Genomic DNA, 19,370 nt, shown 5'->3' on the forward strand with positions numbered 1-19,370 from the left:
TTTGGGACGTTGGAGAATCAGAAGATGCTGGAGATAATGGGGGACTAGGAAAAACCTCTCCACAAAAATCAATAAGGTCATCATCAAAAATGTCCTTTAAGTCCTATCCTCTCCCAGCCCTTGAGCTCCACGAGCACTCCCTCATCGATGAATGATGTTGCCGGCTTACGCACCTGGTCAGAAACCTTGCGATGGAGTGGGCTCCGGGGCAATAGTTACCATCCGATCTTGTGCTCGGTCCTGGCTCATCCATCATGGCAGGCATGCCTCCTCGGTCTGCGGTGGGATCATGAAAGATCTCTGTCAGTTCACTTCGGCGGTGGTAGGTTGACTGGTCTGTAGGTGGCGCTGGAGTGAGTTCATCCTCGGCAGAGCAGATGGTGAATGATAACATGTTGCTCACCAGTACCCACTCGATGAACTCAATGAAAGACCCACACCAGGCAGACGAGCCTTTGTGCGTTCATTCAAGCTGGCCAGGGAGAATGTGCACAGGGAACGATCAGGGAAAGTCTGTAAGGCTCACTAGGATAGAGAAACACACAGGTGTGGCCCTTGAGGCGTTTACTGCTCCTACAGTGGTTCAACCTTAATGTTAACTTTTTTGCACCAAAAAAATAACATTAAGGTTGAACCACTGTAGTCACATGAACTACAAATATGTTTTAAATATGTCTTTAGTAGCTTTTTGGGCATTTGTAAAGTGTTAATTACCTTGCTGTCAATGGAGTGCAAACAAACCCTTTAATTACTCAGTAGGTACATTACACCCAGCACTGGTGGTAAAGATAAACTTGATGATATTTTGACGTTTTAAGGCTGGTTTATACTTCTGTGTCGAAGTGTACGCCATAGCTATGGCGTAGGCTGTTTGTACCACGCATAGCCTACGACGTAGCTTGATGTGCACCTCTGTAACAACGCGCTATTCCAACCGTTGTGATTGGTCTGCTAGAACCCCTCCCTCAGGTAAAAAAATACTAGGCGTGGAGCACACAGAGAAGAGTGGAGCATTTTCAACTTCCATATTCCATATTTGTAAGCTTCTCTGACAACGTACATGAGAAGCTGCTTCTACTTCGGCTTTTGTTTTGATATCCCAACATGACCGTGGACACTGCCTACTAGTGGTCTGCATGCATGTCGACAGGGGACAACGACACAGAAGTAATAAGTGAAAACAGACACATGGCCTACGGCACAAAGGCTCCGGCATAGGTCCGATGCAGAAGTATAAATCAGCCTTTATTCTCCTGTGTAAACTGCACACAATCACACCCCGTACTGTTTCATCTGGTTACTTATTAGAAACATTCATTTTCAAAAATAAACATACCTTTCTGGCACGGGTGTGTGTAAATTAGCAATACAATCTGTTCTAACATGAAACATGTCAGAAAATCATTTTGTAACTTATTGTGGGAATTAAAAATGACAAATTGTCCTGACACATTCACTCTAATGACTGTTTCTCTTCAGCTGTTTCAGGTCTGTCTCCAGGTGTCGTAGCAGGGATTGTTGTTGCTGTTTTTGTGGTGGTTATAGTTCTGGCTGCTGTTGTGATTTACTATCACCGCAAGGATCTTTAAACTAAAGAAAAAAATCGGGTAAGAATTACAGCTGATACAGCAACAGGAAAACAATGAGCTTTATTTATGCCACAGTAAATCACTAAAGAGGTTAGTTCACCCAAAAATGTTATTAATTACTGTCATTAATTACTCTCCCTCATGCCATTCCACACCCAAAAGACCTTCATTGATCTTCAGAACATAAATTATGATATTTTTGATGAAATCCGAAGAGGTTTATGACTCGTCCATATAATCAACACTTTCAAGGTCCAGAAAGGTACTAAAGACATCGTTAAAACAGTCACAAAGCACGAAACAAAAATAACAACTTGATTCAACAAATTGACCAGCTTTGGCCAATACTGAGTAACTGTTCCGATGTAGAACCTGGAAGCGCTGAACGTAAACAGTGTTTGATAATAACAGTAGAGAGACGAATTTGTTGAATCAAGACGTTATTCTTGTTTTGTTTTTGAGCACAAAAAGTATTCTTGTCTCTTCATAACATTAAGGTTGATCCACTGCAGTCACATGACTGTTTTAATTATGTTTTTACACTGCAAAAAATGCTGTTCTTACTTAGAGTTTTTGTCTTGTTTCTAGTCAAAATATCTTAAAGTTCTTAAATCAAGAAGCATTTTCTTGACAAGTAAAAATTATTTTCTTGTTTTCAGGAAAAATAAGTCACAATTAAGTAAGTTTTTCCTTAAAACAAGCAAAATAATCTGCCAATGGGGTAAGCAAAATAATCTTATTTCAAACCAAGAATAAGGTATATAATCTTGTTTTCAGTTTGGACTAAGATTATTTTTCTTACCCCATTGGCAGATTATTTTGCTTGTTTTAAGGAAAAACATGCTTAATTTTGATTTATTTTTCCTGAAAACAAGAAAATAATTTGTTCTTGTCAAGAAAATGCTTCTTGATTTAAGAACTTTAAGATATTTTGACTAAAAACAAGACAAAAATTCTAATTAAGAACAGCATTTTTTGCAGTGTAGTACCTTTCTGGACCCTGAAAGTGTTGATTATATTGCTGTCTATGGACGAGTCATAAATCTCTCGGATTTCATCAAAAATATCTTAATTTGTGTTCTGAAGATGAATGAAGGTCTTTCAGGTGTGGAACGACATGAGGGAGAGTAATTAATGACAGAATTTTCATTTTTGGGTGAATTAACCCTTTAACACATCACATATTCTTGATTTTATTGCATTTTACAAAACATCCCAACTTTTTTTGGAATTGGGGTTGTATTATTTCTGAAAGTACAGTTTCTGTATAAATGTATGTTTGCCACCCATGTGTGTTTCGTAATTCAGTCCACCTGCATACTGACTTCATCTCATTTTTATGTCTGTTTCTATGTGCTGTTGTGACGGGGTGAAGTGAAGAAAGTGACAGCGACAGAGGGAGATCCTGTCTGTCTACCCGCTGATCTTACTAAAATAGAGAAAGATGATAAGATACAGTGGTATTATGAAGATGAAAATTATGAAAAAAATGTCATTGCTGAATTCAAAGCAGGGGACAGAGAGCCACATACATTTCCAGGAGCTGATGTGAAATTCAGAGGCAAACTGAAGATGGAAAAGACTGGAGATCTCATCATCACAGACATCAGGACTATTTACTCTGGACTCTATATACTAATGCTCAGCAACAGCAGCAACAGCAGAAGAGCCAAATACAAGAGATTCAATGTTTCTGTGAAATGTGAGTTCATCAATTCCTTACGAGTGTTAATGGTCGTGCGCCACGTGAACAATTTACATCAGAAATTAACTTTTCAAAGTGCTCAAAATTAAACAAAATCTTAATTACTTATATACTTTAATTACTTTTAATTCTAATTAGAACCACGGTATAATTAAAATAATCTCACATTGTAAAGAATAAAATCATAATGTGTAATATGATAATGAAGTCATAAAATTGGCATAATAAAAAAGGCATAATATTGAATAAATGAATATGAAAATTAAAAACATGAATAAAGCAGAACTATTTCTTGGGGGGGGGGGGGTCACAGTATTATGAGAAAAGGCAATACTAAAGGCTAGTATAGTTTACACATTAACTCACTTTGAGTAGTTCACATCTTTAACTGTGAAAACAATTTAAATAAGTGCAGTATAAGTGAGATGAAATTAACATAAGTTTACACAAATTTAAATATCTGTTTGACTTAGTGGCATAATTTCACATATCAGTCATTTAATGTCACTTACTGTTGGTTCCAAAGGTCTGAGAGCACATTGAAGATCTATTTCGTTAAGATAGCTTTGTATCAAATGATATGAAATGAAAATGAAGTTCTTGGTACATGTCAGACTAGCTTAAAAATTGTCATCTGTATGTATCAGAAACTGCAAACTAAATTCATTATTATTTTGTGTTGTTGTTCTTCTGCATGTCTCTTGTTTTATGTGACATGAAGCAAATGAAGAGTCAGTGGTGGTGGGAGGATCTGTCACTCTCCCGTCTGCCCGCTTTGATGCTAAAATTGAAACAGATGATCTTATTCTGTGGACGTTTGGAGCCGAAAAGCGTCTTGTTGCTACAAATGCTGCAGGGCCAGATAAAACTGATGAGAGATTCAGAGGCCGAGTGGAGCTGGATGAGAAAACTGGATCTCTGACAATCAGTGACATCAAAGCTGAAGACATTGGACATTATAATCTACAGATCATCAACAGCAAAGAGACCAAAGGCTGGAGAGTCAATGTGATTCTCAGTGGTGAGTATAACATTATTATATTAACTATCTATACGGTATATTGATTTATACAATATTTCTGTTCTTCAAATCTGATTGGTCCATCTGAGTGTTGTGGAGCACATCGAAAATCTGAACTCATTTCATCCTGGAATAAAGATTTTGAAAAAGTTGTTCTTGTAATGAGAAATCTCTCAGACTTTATATCCAGTGGTTATTTCAGTGTATTTATAAAGTAAGGGAAAATATACAGTCAGACAGTCATTACAGCAAAATAATCTCAGACAGGAACGGTTGACATTCAGTGAGCTTGTCTGTAAGACTTTAAAATGGACAAAACACCATATAAATATGTGACCCTGGACCACAAAACGAGAGTTACGTATGTAACTGCGGTTCTATGAGTTCTGGATGACCGCCAGAGGCAGTGCTTCACACTGGATATTATCTCTCGTTGCAATTGCATAGGTCGAGTTTAATACCAACAAAGTCCCTCGTGACCAGGATGACTCGGGGTGCTCCCCTATTTAACCCCGTGACTTCCTGCAGACTGTCCCTACGGAATCTTCTCGCACCGACTCCGAGTGACAGAAAGCTCTGGCGGTCATCCAGAACTCATAGAACCGCAGTTACATACGTAACTCTCGTTCTGTTTCGTTCTTCCTGACCGCCAGAGGCAGTGCTTCACACTGGATGACTTATAACAACAAGGTCACGAGGAGGTCCTGCTTACCCTTAAGAGGAAGTTGAGGGCCCAGAAAGGACCGCTGCCCCAATGGTATCAGAAGCCGCCACATTAACCCTGTAGTATCTGGAAAAGGTACTTGTTGATGACCATGTAGCTGCCGCACAAATATCACTAAGAGGAACACCAAGACGCTGAGATGCCCCTTGTTGAATGACATCTCACCCCCAATGGCACTGAATAATTATTAGATTTGTACGCATGGGTGATCACCTCCACTACCCAGTGCGACAATCTCTGCTTTGAGAGGGGCTGACCTCTTTTTGGCCCCCCGTGACAGAGAAAAAGTTGGTCTGATTGCCGGAAAGCTTCTGTGGCCCTCAGATAGGCCCGGAGGGCTCTTACTGGGCACAAAAGTCTGCTTCCATCCTCCTGTGTACCCAATACTGTAGGATTAAACACTGTCAACTCAATAGCCTGGTTTCTAAAATTGTCAGAGAGCCTTTTGGGGAGAAATGCTGTGTTCGGCCATAATGTCACTACTGAACCATCTGCATTCCAGTGCATACAGGATGTGCTGACTGATAACGCGTGGAGCTCACTCACACGCTTAGCTGAAGTAATGGCCAAGAGAAACGCTGTCTTCAGTGAGACCCACTTCAGGTTACTCTGCTCCAGGGGTTCAAACGGGTGCAATGTAAGAGATTTTAAGACTAGACTCAGGTCCCATGAGGGCACCCGAGTGGGCTGAGGAGGGTGCAGCCGTTGAGCACCTCTAAGAAACTGAGTAACCAAGGCATGAGTACCCAATGGCTGACCATCTATTCGCACATGATATGCTGAAATTGCAGCCACATATACTCTCAAGGTAGACACTGCCCTATTATTTTCTAACAGAGACTGCAGAAAACGTAAAACCATGGGAACAGGACATTGCTCTGGGGCCATTGCATGCTTTCTGCACCAATCAGTGAAGAGCTTCCATCGACAGGCATAAGCACTCCTGGTAGAAGGTGCTCTGGAGTTCAATATGGTGTTTTGCACCTCACGATCGCAGACTCTGAAAAGTGGTTCCGGCCCTTCAGAGGCCAAACACAGAGCTGCAGGCGGTCTGGATTCGGGTGCCAAATCTGACCCTCCAACTGGTGGAGAAGATCCCTTCTCCTGGGAAGGCTCCAGGGATCCTGCTCTAGGAGATTGTACATCATTGGAAACCAAGGTCTCCCCGGCCAGTTCGGCGCTACCAACAGCAGTCTGTGGTGTCCTTGAAGGACCCTGTGAACAGTTGCCAAGATCAATGGTATCGGGGGAAAGGCATAAAGTAACTGATCTGGCCAAGCGTTTGCTAGAGCATCCTGCCCCAGAGGACTGGATTCCTCCACTAGTGAGAACCAGAGACGGCAATGGGTCGATGTCGCAGAGGCGAAGAGGTCCACCTCCGCCCTCCCAAACCGCTGCCATATCATCTCTACCACCTCTGGGTTGAGTCTCCACTCCCCCGATGGAGGTCTGTGGCGCGACAAATAATCTGCCACCACATTTAACACCCCCGGAATGTGCATCGCTCTGATGCTTGCAAACTGTGGGAAGGCCCAAGTCAACAGTTCCTGAGATACCCGAAGGGACTGGCTGGACCTCGTGCCCCCTTGATGGTTGATGTGATAAACCACTGAAGTGTTGTCGGACCTGACAAGAATGTGCCTGCCCTTCAAAAATGGTGCAAAGTGCTTTAGAGCCAACTGTACTGCACGAAGTTCCAGGGTATTTATACTCTCGCTCTTCTCCTGGGGTTTCCAATGTCCTCTGACTGCTCTGTGTTGCCAGACTGCCCCCCAGCCTGCAAGAGACGCGTCGGTCTGGACTACCTCCCTCCGAGAGGGAATCACGCCCAGAGCAACCCCTTTGGTCAGATACGACCTCCTCCTCCATGGCTTCAAGGCCAGAAGACATCGTTCTGTAATCTTGATCCACCTGTTCCTGTGCCAAATGGGATTCAAGTGGAGACTGTTCACCCATATCTGAAATGGGCGGAGTGACAGGAGGCCTAGCGGTATGACAGCAGCTGCTGCCGCCAACATACCCATGACCCAGAGGATGCACCTGAACGGAAGTCTGGCCTGCCTTCGAAACTGTTGTAGGAGGAGCTGTATATTGTCCACCCGCTGTGCTGATGGCGAGGCTTTCATTACTCGTGAGTCTAGCATGACACCTATGAACCCCAAAGACTGACTTGGAGTTAGCTGGCTCTTGCTGAAATTCACAGAAAGACCCAGACGGGTAATATGTGACAGTAGCTGTGTGATTTCCAGCACTGCCTGCTCCTGTGAGTGGGAGCAAAGGAGCCAGTCATCCAAGTACGGAAGCACTTGTAGTCCTGTAGCTTGGATTGGAGCCAGTGCCGCAGCCATGCACCTGGTGAAGACTCGTGGGATAGGGAGAGGCCGAATGGGAGGACACGGAACTGATAGACCTGTTCCTGAAATGCAAAGCGTAGGAATGGCCTGTGTTGTGGAGCAATTGGAATATGGAAGTACGCATTCTTTAAGTCTACTGTGGTGAACCAGTACTGCTGCCTGACTGCCTGGAGAACATCGGTTATTCGTAACATGTGAAATGGTAAGACCTTCAGGAACTTGTTTAGGCCGCGAAGGTCGAGTATGGGCCTTACTCCCCCGTCTTTCTTTGGAATTAAGAAGTATATTGAAAAGAACCCATCGAGCCGTTCTGACCCTTCTACTGGTTCGATGGCACCCTTCTGTAGAAGTTGTGCTATTTCTTGTTTTAGTGAAAATGAACTGTTGGGGTCTGAGACTATGGTCATTCTGACCCGTTGAAAGCGGGCGGCCGCCGTCGGAACTGCAGCTTGTACCCCTGAGTTAGTGTTGCTATAACCATGGGTCGGAGGTTGTTGTCTCCCAATAACTGAGCTGCTGAGGAGTAAAACGTCCGACGGCTGGCCGCAGACCTTCAGGTCCTGCGTCCCTGGCCTCTAAAATCCCTGATCTACAGGGTTGCGCTGAACCTCTGAAAAAAGCGCTGGAAGTGGTTGCCACCACTGGGGCTGTGTCAAGACCTAGGCGAGCCAACGCAGCCTGAAGAGCTTGCTTCACCAGTTCTAGCTCCGACTGTGGACTTCCTACAGATCCATGACCAGTGCCCTGGGAGCCATCATGGGAGAGATGGGATTGGTGATCAGAGACAACCTCCACTTCTTCCACATCATAAAATTGGTTGTGAGAAGCGCCATTGACAGAATATCTTCCTCCATAATGGGCGACTCCGTGGTGGGGGCCTCGACTACAGACACTAGTTCTCACCCGGTTGTAATTTCATAAGCAAAGACTTAATCTGAGCAAACTCAGCAGTCAACACATCCACTTTCTTGACTAAGGGGTCTTCCTTGCATCTCTTTCCAGCGGAAGCACTGGTTGATTCAACATTTCTGCTCTTATGCGTTGCCTTACTCGGCGGAGGTGGTGGTAGCGACTCACCCAAAAGTCCTTCCACCAAGACATGACACTACAGTTCATGCAGGCATCCTCTGTGAGGCCTTGTCTCAAGTGTTCCAAGCCTAAACAGGAAGGGCAGCAGTCATGCCCATCATCCATCTGCAGCATGGTCATGCACAATGCGCAAGTATGAGATATTGTTTCCATTCTGACAACAATTTATTTTTGTAGGACGAGCGGAATCACTCTGACCGTTGCTGGACTCAGCCGTCCTTGTTACCAGAATATCTAGAGAATAATATATATAATATTTATATATATATATATTTATGCAAACACTTAGTATTTCAGTGTATACGTATATATATATATATATATATAACCACAATTTTAATTGCCTCCACTACTGTGTTACTTCAACAAGCTCCCAGCAGAGTATTGTACTTCTTGTAGCACAGACACCGACCGCTATACAGAGCGCACACACTCCTAGTGTGGTCTAACTACATCTACAGTTTATTATAGCACTATATGGCCGTACCACAGAGCGGAAACACTCCGTTCTAGCGACCAAAACAATGCCGGGAAAACGTGAACGAACCCCAAGCGTATATGTAAACAAACTCACCAGTCGTCGTTGTTTCCGATCGTGATCTGTTTCTTTCAATGAAACTCCAATTGAATCCGCTGCAGCCTCTGGAGGACGCGCAGTCGCGAAACACCAATAATGGTTTTGTTGCGAAGCTGTGAAGAACGGATTCCAAAAGTGTTGTTGTTGTTTTATTTTTTATTTTTTTTGTTTTTTTTATAATATTCTACGACCTGCAATATGTGCACGCGAGAAGATTATAGGGACAGTCTGCAGGAAGTCACGGGGTTAAATAGGGGAGCACCCCGAGTCATCCTGGTCACGAGGGACTTTGTTGGTATTAAACTCGACCTATGCAATTGCAACGAGAGATAATATCCAGTGTGAAGCACTGCCTCTGGCAGTCAGGAAGAACGAAATAGAACCAGTCACAAGTCACACGGGTATATCTGTTGCAATAGCCAACAATACATTGTAAGGGTCAAAACAATCGATTTTTCTTTTATGGCAAAAATCATTAGAATATTAAGTAAAGATCATGTTCCATGAAGATATTTTGTTAATTTCCTACTGCAAAAATATTAAAAATGTATTTTTGTGAGTGGATATGCATTGCTAAAATATTGTCCTAACAAACCATACATCAATGGAAAGCTTATTTATTCATCTTTCAGATGATGTATGAATCTCAATTTCAAAAAACCGACCCTTATGACTGGTTTTTTTGTCCAGGGTTACATATTATAATTCAGTAGTTTTATGGTGTTTTGTGAGGAACAAACTAAGGGCCAGATTTACTAAACAGGGTAAATTAAAGTGCTGCTGGGAGTTTAAAGTTCTTACTGACAGTGCACAAATTAAACAACACAAACGCAGCCAGATCATTTTTATAATGACCAAAAACTATACAATTTAAATAAAGTATAAATGAAATAAAATTAACACTAATTTAAATATCTGTAACTGTCAGACTGTTTTAGTTTAGTGTGATAACTGAGTCTGAGAGCACATTGAAGATCTATTTCATTAAGTTAGCTTTGTATCAAATGATACAAAATGAAAATGAAGTTCTTGGTAAGACTAGCTAACAAATTGTCATCTGTATGTATCAGAAACTGCAAACTAAATTTCTGCATTTCTCTTGTTTTATGTGACATGAAGCAAAGAAAGAGTCAGTGGTGGTGGGAGGATCTGTCACTCTCCGGCCTGACCAGCCCATTGCTAAAACTGAAACAGGTGATCTTATTCTGTGGGCGTTTGGAGCTAAAAAGAGTCTTATTGCTACAAATGCTGCAAGGCCAGATAAAACTGATGAGAGATTCACAGACCGAGTGGAGCTGAACAGGGAAACTGGATCTCTGACAATCAGTGACATCAGAGCTGAAGACACTGGACATTATAAACTACAGATCATCAACAGCAAAGAGACCAAAGGCTGGAGATTCAATTTGATTCTAAGTGGTGAGTATAACATTATTATATTAACTCACTATACAGTATATTGATTTATACAGTATTTCTGGTCCTCAAATCTGATTGGTCGAGCAGCGTTCCAAGAGTGTGTCCTCTTGTTTGCATGTTCATGTGAGTGTTGTGGAGCACATCAAAAATCTGAACTCATTTCATCCTGGAATAAAGATTTAAGATTTTGAAAAAGTTGTTCTTGTAATGAGAAATCTAGTGTTCTCAGACCGCCCACTTTATACCCAGTGGTTATTTCAGTGTATTTATAAAGTAAGGGAAAATATACAGTCAGACAGTCATTACAGCAAAATAATCTCTGGCAGGAACGGTTCACATTCAGTAAGCTTGTCTGTAAGACTTTAAAATGCACAAAACACCATATAAATATGTGACCCTGGACCACAAAACCAGTCATAAGTCACACGGGTATACTTTACAGCAGTGGCGTAGCCACGGGGGGCCTGAGGGGGCCTAGGCCCCCTCATTATTATGCAGGCCCCCCCAGATTTCTGAGCGATTTTTTATTTTTTATGTTGATTTGTTACACTGATGCATATGCTGCGCGGTAACATGCAACAGCTGTTTTTAGACTTATTGGTTTGATTATTTCACGTGTTGCGCGTAGTCTCTGCTGTTATTATCTTTGCGCGTGAGAGTTCGTTATTATGCGGTGAGTGGCAATGTGAAGCGACACCCGAGGCTTCCCGTTTCCAGGACGCGCATCTCAATGCAGTGAAATCCGGTGGGTGCTCGGGCTTCTAACTCTACATTCGTTTTAACCAATAAAAAATCGCTAGAGAATCAAGAACCTCTGACTGCAGCGCACACAGGTTTCTTCTCGTCATTATAGTTAATTTGAGGCAGTTTCCGTGGCGTTATTTGCTCTCGGTCAGTTATTGCGTGCGCGGCTGTGCGCGCTCAAACTTTGTTATATGTAAATCAAACATGCTTTTTCTTTAGAATTGTCTTCTCTCCTGGATTTAATGCTGCTAGAAGCTATTAACCATCAAACTTACATAACTGACTGTTAAAACAACACCTATAAATTGTAAAGAAATTAAGTATCTTTTTATATAATAACTCCATGTACAAATGATATCATTTTCAAACTTAGCCTACTTTAGTCAGCCAGCTATCTAGATATTTTTATTATCTATTTAATATATATTTTTTTAAAGTTATATATTAAAAGTTAAGTGCTTATTGTAGCCTAAATGCTTATTGAATTATTATATTTAGCGAATCACTACTGATCATCAAATAGTACAATATCAGCATGAGTGTAATCAAAATGGTTTATGGTCTGGTCTATGTATCCCTGCCTCTGCTGAATTATTTTTATCCCTGGTGGGGATAAAAAAATATATCCCTCCCGAGTGATGCTACTCCACAAACCACCAACAGAGCATATAAAATACCAAAATTAAAAATCGTTTTTTTAAAACATTGCCAAGTAAAACGCTGCGTTTATATAGAATTGTCTCTTTACGACCACAACAAACGGGACACTTTTCAGAGGCGCATTCCGACTTCGCCTCAGCGCCAGACGCAAGTCAAACGAGCGCAGAAAAGGTGCAGGTGATGACGAGGGAGCTTCAGTTGAACAACGGTGAACAGATGAGATGTTGTCAGGCTATGTCGGTAAAACTCAGAAAAAAATAACACTACTGTCCAATCAGTCATTATACTGTGCTCGTGGCGCGCACTCAAGAATTGCATGCGCAAATGCGCCGGCGCGCGCTGCATAATTACTTTATTATAGCTAAAATAAAGCGCAATAGATACTACGAGCAATGACCGTCGTTTGAAAATGAAATTGCCAAACATGCGATTAAAGCTGCCTCAAAACTGTGCATGCATGCATGTATTTGTTGACGTGGTTTTAAAGCTATTGTTAACCAATTTGTTGGTCTTAACGTCTTAAAAATGCACATATGTACACCAGGGAAATCTAAATTTTCTCCGGGGAGCATGCCCCCGTACCCCCCTAGGAAACAACATTTTATGACCTCGGTAATTATGAAACCCAGCGTACATGTTCTATAAATTCTATCTAATGAAATCTGAGGTAAACGTGTATTTCTACAAATGTGCGCACTTTGAGAGTAAAAGTTTGTATATGTAGTATCCACTGTGATCAAAAATAAATGGGACCAAACGCGATTGAATGTAAAGGTTTGTGTCTCGTTAATCTATTAATAACTACCGATTGATTTTGCATTTCTTTTAGAAATTAAGAATTATTAGTGTCATTGTAGTCATTATTAGTGTCATATATATATATATATAACATATAATATAGCGGCCCCCTCATTTTTAGATGGGGCCCCCCCAAAAATAAAATTCTGGCTACGCCACTGCTTTACAGGTGCTGGTCATATAATTAGAATATCATCAAAAAGTTTATTTATTTCACTAATTTCATTCAAAAAGTGAAACTTGTATATTATATTCATTCATTACACACAGACTGATATATTTCAAATGTTTATTTCTTTTAATTTTGATGATTATAACTGACAACTAAGGAAAATCCCAAATTCAGTATCTCAGAAAATTAGAATATTACTTAAGACCAATACAAAGAAAAAGAAATCTTGGCCAACTGAAAAGTATGAACATGAAAAGTATGAGCATGTACAGCACTCAATACTTAGTTGGGGCTCCTTTTGCCTGAATTACTGCAGCAATGCGGCGTGGCATGGAGTCGATCAGTCTGTGGCACTGCTCAGGTGTTATGAGAGCCCAGGTTGCTCTGATAGTGGCCTTCAGCTCTTCTGCATTGTTGGGTCTGGCATATCACATCTTCCTCTTCACAATACCCCATAGATTTTCTATGGGGTTAAGGTCAGGCGAGTTTGCTGGCCAATTAAGAACAGGGATACCATGGTCCTTAAACCAGGTACTGGTAGCTTTGGCACTGTGTGCAGGTGCCAAGTCCTGTTGGAAAATGAAATCTGCATCTCCATAAAGTTGGTCAGCAGCAGGAAGCATGAAGTGCTCTAAAACTTCCTGGTATACGGCTGCGTTGACCTTGGACCTCAGAAAACACAGTGGACCAACACCAGCAGATGACATGGCACCCCAAACCATCACTGACTGTGGAAACTTTACACTGGACCTCAAGCAACGTGGATTGTGTGCCTCTCCTCTCTTCCTCCAGACTCTGGGACCCTGATTTCCAAAGGAAATGCAAAATTTACTTTCATCAGAGAACATAACTTTGGACCACTCAGCAGCAGTCCAGTCCTTTTTGTCTTTAGCCGCTTCTGACGCTGTCTGTTGTTCAAGAGTGGCTTGACACAAGGAATGCGACAGCTGAAACCCATGTCTTGCATACGTCTGTGTGTAGTGGTTCTTGAAGCACTGACTCCAGCTGCAGTCCACTCTTTGTGAATCTCCCCCACATTTTTGAATGGGTTTTGTTTCACAATCCTCTCCAGGGTGCGGTTATCTCTATTGCTTGTACACTTTTTTTCTACCACATCTTTTCCTTCCCTTCGCCACTCCATTAATGTGCTTGGACACAGAGCTCTGTGAACAGCCAGCCTCTTTTGCAATGACCTTTTGTGTCTTGCCCTCCTTGTGCAAGGTGTCAATGGTCGTCTTTTGGACAACCGTCAAGTCAGCAGTCTTCCCCATGATTGTGTAGCCTACAGAACTAGACTGAGAGACCATTTAAAGGCCATTGCAGGTATTTTGAGTTAATTAGCTGATTAGAGTGTGGCACCAGGTGTCTTAAATATTTTCACAATATTCTAATTTTCTGAGATACTGAATTTGGGATTTTCCTTAGTTGTCAGTTATAATCATCAAAATTAAAAGAAATAAACATTTGAAAATCATCAGTCTGTGTGTAATGAATGAATATAATATACAAGTTTCACTTTTTGAATGGAATTAGTGAAATAAATCAACTTTTTGATGATATTCTAATTATATGACCAGCACCTGTATTTGTTGCAATAGCCAACAATACATTGTAAGGGTCAAAACAAAACAAACAATTTTTCCTTTATGGCAAAAATCATTAGGATATTAAGTAAAGATCATGTTCCATGAAGATATTTTGTTAATTTCCTACTGCAAAAATATCCAAAATGTATTTTTGTGAATGGATATGCATTGCCAAAATATTGTCCTAACAAACCATACATCAATGGAAAGCTTATTTATTCAGCTTTCAGATGATGTATGGATCTCAATTTCAAAAAAATTGACCCTTATGACTGGTTTTGTGGTCCAGGGTTACATATTATAATTCAATAGTCTTACAGTGGTGCTTAGAATTATTGGCACCCTTGGTAAATATGACCAAAGTTGTCTGTAAAAATAAATCTGCATTGTTTATCCTTTTGGTCTTTAATTTATTAAATTAGCAAAAATCTAACCTTTCATTGAAGTAAAAGAATTGAAAGTGGGGGGAAATAACATTAAGAAATAAATATTTTTCTCCAAAACATGTTGGCCACAATTATTGGCACCCTTTTATTCAATTCTTTTTGCAACCTCCTTTTGCCAAGAGAACAGCTCTGAGTCTTCTTCTATAATGCCTGATGAGTTTGGAGAACACCTGAGGAGAGATCAGAGATCATTCCTTCATACAGAATCTCTCCAGATCCTTCAGATTCCAGCTCCATGTTGGTGCTTCTTCTCTTCAGTTCACTCCACTCATTTTCCTCAGGGTTCAGGTCAGAGGACTGGGACGGCCATGGCAGAAGCTTCATTTTGTGCTCAGTGACACAATTTTGTGTTGGTTTTGGATCATTGTCCTAATGGATGATCCAACTATGGCCTATTATTGGATTTCTAGCAGAAGCGGTCAGGTTTTGATTTTTTATTTGTTGGTATTTGATAGAATCCATGATACCATGTATCTGAACAAGATGTCCAGGACCTCCAGCAGAAAAATAGGTCCACAACATTGAAAGATCCAGCAGTATATTACCGTGGGCATGGGGCACTTTTTATCCATGTGTGCACCAAATCCATCTGGTGAGTTTGCTGCAAAAAAGCTCTTTTTTTTTAGTTTCATCTGACCATAGAAGCCAGTCCCGTTTGAAGTTCCAGTCGTGTCTGACAACTGAATATGCTGGAGATTGATTCTGGATGAGAGCAGAGGATTTTTCTTGAAACCCTCCCGAACAACTTGTGGGGATGTAGGTGCTGTTTGATCATTTTTTTAGGCTTTCTGAGACTCAAGACTCAACTAATCTCTGCAATTCTCCAGCTGTGATCCTTGGAGAGTCTTTGTCCACTCAAACTCTCCTCCTCACTTCACATTAGGATGATTTAGACACATGTCCTCTTCCAGGCAGATTTGTAACATCTTTAGTTGATTGGAACTTATTAATTATTGCCCTGATAGTGGAAATGGGGATTTTCAATGCTTTAGCTATTTTCTTACAGCCACTTTCTATTTTGTGAAGCTCAGCAATCTTTTGCTCACATCAGAACTATATTCTTTGGTTTTTCTCATTGTGATGAATGATTAAGCGAATTTGGCCTTTGTGTTTCCTCATGTTTATACTCCTGTGGAACAGGAAGTCATGGCTGGACAATTTCATCTTCATGATCACCCTGGTGTGCTAAAAAAATGTAAATATGAATGGGAATATACTTCAGAGATATTTTACTCAGAAAAAATTCTAGGGGTGCCAATAATTGTGGCCAACGTGTTTTGGAGAAAAACATTTATTTCTTAATGTTATGTCCCCTCCAGACATCACTTCATCCCTTCTTCTTGTATACTTTTTATTGAGAGCTCTTCTACGGGGCTCTCACAGGGCGACGTGATATCATTGACATTATGTGCAAATGAGCCCATGCCTTAATCTGCCACTGACTGGTTTTAAAGGAAAAAAGGTAAGCTACTCGGCTAAGTACATTTGGCCGCGTCAACATTTTCTAGATCATCCATATTTCAACCCAGTGTCATGACAACACGAGGGCCAGCGGCCAAAAAAACAGACCGGCCCACCGGGAATTCTCCGATTAGCCAATCCAGGCCTGACTGAAACATCATCTGTACTGTATGTAGATGAATATGAAACATCACTGTCATTGTCTCTGTATATCAGATTCCACAGAGAATGAATCAGCGACTGCAGAGAACACATCGCTGTTGGCGGGGGGGAGAAATCAACCTCAGTTTGAGATGAGACACACCCACCAGTGTCAAACACTATGACATCATCAACATGTGAGCATCCATATACAACACCAAAAACACATTTCTTTCCATCTTGTGAAAGTGAGAAACCTGTTTCTGTCGAGCTGTTAAACGTGCGAGTAAAACGTTTCTTTGGTTGGTGGTTGATGAAACTCTTTCATACATCATTTCACTAATGTTACACGTCATACATGTTGCTTTATTAACAAAATACTGCTTTGATTCTCACATCTTTGATATTGTGCAATCGTAAAACTGTGAGATTTCATATAAGATGTGGAAATCACTGAATGTGTTGCTTTGATGAATCAAGGAGTGGGCAGTGCAATGGGGATTCTTGACTGAGAGAATTGAGCGCAATGGTCAAACATGTCCGTCTAGTGAGTGTTTACAGAAAAAACTATGGAAGAGCAGCAGAGACGAGCTCTGTGAACTAGCCTTGAGACTTAGAAACTCCTGCAGACACTGAACTCAAGATCTGTAAGATCTCACATTAGGCAGTTTTTGGTCCAATAATCTGTTTGTTTCTAAATTAAGCAGATGGAAATCACTAGTTGTTAAGATGGTACCGTCTATGCAGTTCATTAGTGGTAGATTTCATCAGGCCTCGAGGGAATATCGAGCTGAGTATCATCAGAGTAACAATAAATGCAAACCCTCCTAAAATGTCTCCAAGGGGAAGCGTGCATTAGAGTGAGAATGGATTTGCTTTTATGATAACAGTCTGTTGTCAGACACTTTCCCTCTTACGCTGGTACGCGGCATGACAGAAGAGACCTGTCCAAAGACATGCAAACGGGAAGAGTTCAGCCTGATCACCTGAGCTTTTCAAAGATGTTTGTGATGATGATTATGAAGGTTTGCTTGCTTTTTAATCAATGTATGTAATCAGCTGTTTTCATATATAACAGAATATATATAATAAAGGGGACGTAAATAATCTAAATATCAAATTGGAATTCGCAGTCTCTGTGTTTGTGGCTGCAAAAAAAAAAAAAACCATAATTATGTTTTATCTTGTTCATATTACTTACACTGATTTACATCTGTATATACATATGTACCGTATGTATTAACCTACTGTAGTTCTGTTGCCTTAATGATAATGGATATTCTCCATTTTAAGGATTTTAATTGTCACTGGACAGTGTTGTGATGCAGTAATTTTTACCATTGCCTTTGCTATAATGTAATAACTCTTGTTGAATTTGTGCTGGTCAGGAAAATCAACTAATAACTAATATTATTCAATAAACTGCTCATTTTGACTCTCACTTCTTCTCCTGCCTCTGATTGATTGATTGATTGATTGATTGATGTAGTAATATATTAAATGGAGCAAATATCACAGTGAGAGAGTGGTTAAAAACAGAATGTGTTTTCATATTCAGTCACAAGAGGGAGCTGAAATGGCACATTAGAAGAGTCATTGTTGTCAGATTTCACTGGTGATTTAAATATGAAATTCAATCGAAAGCTTGGCCCCATTCAAAGATTTTTTTTATTATTATTATTATTTTTTTTTTTTATTAGACTTTAAGACATAACATAGAACAATTACATGTTTAACATGACATCCTAAAAGATACTACATTTAAAAAAATGGGTTTACATTGCACAAGGAAAAAAATAGATACAAGAAATAAATAAAAAATAACCAAAAAATAAAGAAAGAAAAAAAAAAAAAAAACCATTTCAAGTAACTTCAATTCTTTGGCGTATAAAAGTGTATCTCTACATTTTTTTGTTATCAATACACTGGATAGACTCAACATACAAATAAAAATCAATCATAAAGACCTTCAAACAGGGTCTAGAATTATTTCTTTTACTTTTATGAATATGACATTTACCCAATAAAATCATAAGATTCATCATAAAATTAACAGATGGATTTTTTGATTCAAAATATAAGATAACATCTTTGGATGTTAATTCACAATTATAACCAAACTTCTGTAGAATATGTATAGACAAATCTTCCCAGAATGTTTTGGAATGGTAACATTAAAAAAAAAAAGATGTAGATTTTTTTCTGGCTGATCTGAACAAAATGAACATTTTTCATTAATATCAATAAATTTTGATAAAGTATAGTTACTAACATAAATATTATTAAGTACTTTCAGATGTATTTCCCGAGGTTTGTTAAATATACAAAACCAAAAGGGAAGCAACCAAGCTTTTTTCCAAATAATTTCTGGAAAACAACTGTTCCAGAAAAATTTCCCTCTAGGCTTAATAGATCTTTTTTCATAAAATATATTTCTAATAAATTTATTTGTGCATTTTTTACTGTTAATGTCCACCCCATTTAAATGAAGAGCGGGTTCAATTCTACAAGTGTTAAGGGACAGCATAAGGCTTCTCATTAACATCAATAAACCTTGGGGAATTGCATTTATTACACAATAATATTCTCTATATTTAATAGGAAATGTCCATTTTTTCATAACATTTTCATAGGAAAGTAACTGAGCTGATTGATCAAAAAGGTCAGATACAAAATAAATTCCCTTATCCATCCAATTCTGTAAATAAAGAGATTTTCGGTTAACTGTAATATAAGTATTATTCCACAAGATTGCTTTATGTGGAGAAAAGTTATGCACATAACATAACTTCCAGGCCTTGAGAGCTTGTTGATAGAAATTGGATAATGCCACAGTAATGCAATTTGTTAGTAGAGTAATCACACATTAACAAAAAGCGTAAAC

The 19,370-nt window shown here is 39.9% G+C and overlaps 1 protein-coding gene across 1 annotated transcript; it reads left to right on the plus strand.

Moving 5' to 3' along the window:
* The first annotated feature begins 485 nt into the window (after positions 1–485).
* LOC125261996 lies at positions 486–17,927 on the plus strand. The gene is made up of 5 exons (XM_048180551.1): positions 486–546; positions 2,965–3,291; positions 4,016–4,315; positions 10,179–10,478; positions 16,562–17,927. Exons 1-5 carry the CDS (start codon positions 486–488, stop codon positions 16,669–16,671), a joined length of 1,098 nt encoding a protein of 365 aa, XP_048036508.1. The 3' UTR covers positions 16,672–17,927.
* Positions 17,928–19,370: the final 1,443 nt, after the last annotated feature.

The sequence above is a fragment of the Megalobrama amblycephala genome, unplaced genomic scaffold, assembly GCF_018812025.1.
Source record: "Megalobrama amblycephala isolate DHTTF-2021 unplaced genomic scaffold, ASM1881202v1 scaffold544, whole genome shotgun sequence".
NCBI classification, from domain to species: domain Eukaryota; kingdom Metazoa; phylum Chordata; class Actinopteri; order Cypriniformes; family Xenocyprididae; genus Megalobrama; species Megalobrama amblycephala.